Raw genomic sequence first — 5,000 nt, 5'->3', positions numbered from 1 at the left:
CAGTGTGTGTACAGTGTGTGTGTGTACACTGTGTGTGTGTGTGTACACTGTGTGTGTACACTGTGTATGTACACTGTGTGTGTGTACAGTGTGTGTGTGCTCTGTGTGTGTACAGTGTGTGTGTACAGTGTGTGTGTACAGTGTGTGTACAGTGTGTGTGTGCCAGTGTGTGTGTACAGTGTGTGTGTGCGCTGTGTGTACACTGTGTGTGTACAGTGTGTGTGCGCACTGTGCGTGTACAGTGTGTGTACAGTGTGTGTGCCTGTGTGTGTACGGTGTGTGTACGGTGTGTGTGTGTGTACACTGTGTGTGTGTGTACAGTGTGTGTGTGCAGTGTGTGTGTACAGTGTGTGTGTACAGTGTGTGTGTACAGTGTGTGTACACGTGTCTGAGCGTCTCTCTCCTCACCCCTCCCCAGTACCTGAACCGTAACGTGGTGGCGGTGGCTCTTCAGAGCGTCGAGCCCGGCACCTCCTCCTCCTCCTCCTCTGCCACCACCACCGCCACCACCAACGCCGCCGGTGGCGGAGGAGGCGGTGGTGGCGGGCAGGCGTCTGAGCGAGGATGGGTGTCGGTGGTGCTGGTGGACACCGTCACCGGCTGTCTGCTCCACTCGGCTGTGGTGCGGAGGGCACGTGGACCGCTGCGGCTCGTCCACTCGGAGAACTGGCTGGTGGTGGGTGGGGGGTGTGGGTGGTGGGAGGGTGGTGGGTGGGTGGTGGGGGTGGGTGGTGAGTGAGTGGGTGAGTGGGGTGGTGAGTGGGGTGGTGGGTGGGGTGGTGAGTGGGGTGGTGAGTGGGGTGGTGAGTGGGGTGGTGAGTGGGGTGGTGGGTGGGGTGGTGAGTGAGTGGATGGGGTGGTGAGTGAGTGGATGGGTGGGTGTGGTGGCTGGGTGGGTGGTGAGCGGGTGGGTGGGGTGGTGAGTGGGGTGGTGAGTGAGTGGATGGGTGGGTGTGGTGGCTGGGTGGGTGGTGAGCGGGTGGGTGGGGGGTGAGTGGGGTGGTGAGTGAGTGGATGGGTGGGTGGTGAGCGGGTGGGTGGGGTGGTGTGTGGGTTGGGTGGTGAGTGGTTTGGTGAGTGAGTGGATGGGTGGGGTGGTGAGTGGGATGGTGAGCGGGTGGATGGGGTGGTGAGTGGGGCAGTGAGTGAGTGGATGGGTGGGGTGGGTGAGTGGGTGAGTGGGCTGGTGAGTGTGTGGGCGGTGTGGTGTGTGGGGTGGTGAGTGTGTGGGTGAGTGGGGTGGTGAGTGGGTGAGTGGGATGGTGAGTGGGTTGTGTGGTGAGTGAGTGTGGTGGTGAGTGTGTGGGTGAGTGGGGGTGTGAGTGTGTGGGTGGGCTAACCGTGACACTCCACTGTTCCTGTACCCACCCCCCACCCCACCCCACCCACCCCCCCACCCCCCCCCACCCCCCCCCCCACCAGTTCCAGTACTGGAACTCGAAGTCCCGCCGCTCTGAGCTCACCTCGCTGGAGCTCTTCGAGGCGTCCTCCGGGGGGGCCCTCGCCACGGCGGGGGGGCGGAGGGGGAGGGAGGGGGGCCGTGGGGGGGGCCGCCCGTCGTCCTCGGCGGCCTTCAGCTCGCTGAGTCCCCCGGCGAGGCCTGACGCTCTGCACCAGGCCTACATCCTGCCAGCGCCCCGGCGTTGCTTGGCCAGCCCACAGTCACCGAGAGGGGCATCACCAGCCGCAGCATTGGCCGCTCGCTCAGTCGCTCAGTCGCCCGCTCAGTCACTCACTAACTCAGTCACTCAGTCACTCACTAACTCAGTCACTCACTAACTCAGTCGCTCGCTCAGTCGCCTCAGTCACTTGCTCACTAACTCAGTCACTCACTAACTCAGTCACTCACTAACTCAGTCGCTCGCTCACTCAGTCGCTCGCTCACTCACTCAGTCACTCACTCAGTCGCTCACTAACTCAGTCACTCACTAACTCAGTCGCTCGTTCACTCAGTCGCTCGCTCACTCACTCAGTCACTCACTCAGTCACTCACTCAGTCAGTCACTCAGTCACTCACTCAGTCAGTCAGTCACTCAGTCACTAACTCAGTCACTCACTAACTCAGTCGCTCGCTCACTCAGTCGCTCACTCAGTCGCTCGCTCAGTCACTCACTCAGTCGCTCACTCAGTCGCTCACTCAGTCGCTCACTAACTCAGTCACTCACTAACTCAGTCGCTCGCTCACTCAGTCGCTCGCTCACTCACTCAGTCACTCACTCAGTCGCTCACTAACTCAGTCACTCACTAACTCAGTCGCTCGTTCAGTCGCTCAGTCACTTGCTCACTAACTCAGTCACTCACTAACTCAGTCGCTCGCTCAGTCGCTCAGTCACTTGCTCACTAACTCAGTCACTCACTAACTCAGTCGCTCGCTCGCTCACTCACTCAGTCACTCACTCGCCCTCTCACTAACTCGCCCTCTCACTAACTCAATCTCTCACTAACTCAATCTCTCACTAACTCAATCTCTCACTAACTCAATCTCTCACTAACTCAATCTCTCTCTAACTCAGTCGCTCGCTCGCTCGCTCACTCACTCAGTCACTCACTAACTCAGTCGCTCGCTCGCTCACTCACTCAGTCACTCACTAACTCAGTCGCTCGCTCGCTCACTCACTCAGTCACTCACTAACTCAGTCGCTCGCTCGCTCACTCACTCAGTCACTCACTAACTCAGTCGCTCGCTCGCTCACTCACTCAGTCACTCACTAACTCAGTCAGTCAGTCACTCAGTCACTCACTAACTCAGTCGCTCGCTCACTCACTCAGTCACTCACTAACTCAGTCGCTCGCTCACTCACTCAGTCACTCACTCGCCCTCTCACTAACTCGCCCTCTCACTAACTCAATCTCTCACTAACTCAATCTCTCACTAACTCAATCTCTCACTAACTCAATCTCTCACTAACTCAATCTCTCTCTAACTCAGTCGCTCGCTCGCTCGCTCACTCACTCAGTCACTCACTAACTCAGTCGCTCGCTCGCTCACTCACTCAGTCACTCACTAACTCAGTCGCTCGCTCGCTCACTCACTCAGTCACTCACTAACTCAGTCGCTCGCTCACTCACTCACTCAGTCACTCACTAACTCAGTCGCTCGCTCGCTCACTCACTCAGTCACTCACTAACTCAGTCGCTCGCTCACTCACTCAGTCACTCACTAACTCAGTCGCTCGCTCGCTCACTCACTCAGTCACTCACTAACTCAGTCGCTCGCTCACTCACTCAGTCACTCACTAACTCAGTCGCTCGCTCGCTCACTCACTCAGTCACTCACTAACTCAGTCGCTCGCTCGCTCACTCACTCAGTCACTCACTCGCTCTCTCACTAACTCAATCACTCACTAACTCAATCTCTCACTAACTCAATCTCTCACTAACTCAATCTCTCACTCGTTCTCTCACTAACTCAGTCGCTCACTCACTCAGTCGCTCACTCGCTCGCTCCCTCACTAACTCTCTCACTAACTCTATCTCTCACCCGCTCTCTCACTAACTCAGTCGCTCGCTCTCTCTCTCTCGCTCTCACTCATTCACTCGCTCGCTCAGTCGCTCACTAACTCTCTCACTAACTCAGTCGCTCACTAACTCTCTCACTAACTCAGTTGCTCAGTCGCTCACTAACTCTCTCACTAACTCAGTCACTCAGTCGTTCACTAACACTCACACTAACTCAGTCACTCAGTCGCTCACTAACTCTCTCACTAACTCAGTCGCTCACTAACTCTCTCACTAACTCAGTTGCTCAGTCGCTCACTAACACTCTCACTAACTCAGTCACTCAGTCGCTCACTAACACTCTCACTAACTCAGTCGCTCACTAACTCTCTCACTAACTCAGTCGCTCAGTCGCTCACTAACTCTCTCACTAACTCAGTCACTCAGTCGCTCACTAACTCTCTCACTAACTCAGTCACTCAGTCGCTCACTAAGTCTCTCACTAACTCTCTCACTAACTCTCTCACTAACTCTCTCACTAACTCAGTCGCTCAGTCGCTCACTAACTCTCTCACTAACTCAGTCACTCAGTCGCTCACTAACTCTCTCACTAACTCAGTCACTCAGTCGCTCACTAACACTCTCACTAACTCAGTCACTCAGTCGCTCACTAACACTCTCACTAACTCAGTCGCTCAGTCGCTCACTAACTCTCTCACTAACTCAGTCACTCAGTCGCTCACTAACTCTCTCACTAACTCAGTCACTCAGTCGCTCACTAAGTCTCTCACTAACTCTCTCACTAACTCTCTCACTAACTCTCTCACTAACTCAGTCGCTCAGTCGCTCACTAACTCTCTCACTAACTCAGTTGCTCAGTCGCTCACTAACTCTCTCACTAACTCAGTTGCTCAGTCGCTCACTAACACTCTCACTAACTCAGTCACTCAGTCGCTCACTAACTCTCTCACTAACTCAGTCGCTCAGTCGCTCACTAACTCTCTCACTAACTCAGTCACTCAGTCGCTCACTAACTCTCTCACTAACTCAGTCACTCAGTCGCTCACTAACTCTCTCACTAACTCTCTCACTAACTCTCTCACTAACTCAGTCGCTCACTAACTCTCTCACTAACTCAGTTGCTCAGTCGCTCACTAACACTCTCACTAACTCAGTCACTCAGTCGCTCACTAACACTCTCACTAACTCAGTCGCTCAGTCGCTCACTAACTCTCTCACTAACTCAGTCACTCACTAACTCTCTCACTAACTCTCTCACTAACTCAGTCACTCAGTCGCTCACTAACTCTCTCACTAACTCAGTCACTCAGTCGCTCACTAACTCTCTCACTAACTCTCTCACTAACTCTCTCACTAACTCAGTCGCTCAGTCGCTCACTAACCCTCTCACTAACTCAGTTGCTCAGTCGCTCACTAACTCTCTCACTAACTCAGTTGCTCAGTCGCTCACTAACACTCTCACTAACTCAGTCACTCAGTCGCTCACTAACTCTCTCACTAACTCAGTCGCTCAGTCGCTCACTAACTCTCTCACTAACTCA

General features: G+C 54.7%; 1 protein-coding gene across 1 annotated transcript in view; it reads left to right on the top strand.

Annotated features, from left to right (window-relative positions):
* The window catches only part of LOC142908168 (uncharacterized), a gene marked incomplete at its 5' end in the record, with an annotated part of 15,819 nt that overhangs the window by 419 nt on the left and 10,400 nt on the right, over nucleotides 1–5,000 (top strand). The window contains 2 exons of the mRNA XM_076058466.1: nucleotides 1–676; nucleotides 1,423–1,642. The exon at nucleotides 1–676 is cut by the window's left edge and continues 419 nt beyond it. Of these exons, the coding sequence (XP_075914581.1) occupies nucleotides 1–676; nucleotides 1,423–1,642 (896 nt within the window). The remainder of the gene's footprint in view (nucleotides 677–1,422; nucleotides 1,643–5,000) is intronic.

This window comes from Petromyzon marinus, assembly GCF_048934315.1.
Source record: "Petromyzon marinus isolate PM22_M1 ecotype Great Lakes invasive population chromosome 75 unlocalized genomic scaffold, UKy_Petmar_22M1.pri1.0 chr75_unloc.2, whole genome shotgun sequence".
Taxonomy (NCBI): Eukaryota; Metazoa; Chordata; class Hyperoartia; order Petromyzontiformes; family Petromyzontidae; genus Petromyzon; species Petromyzon marinus.
This window is presented reverse-complemented; position numbering and strand designations above follow the sequence as displayed.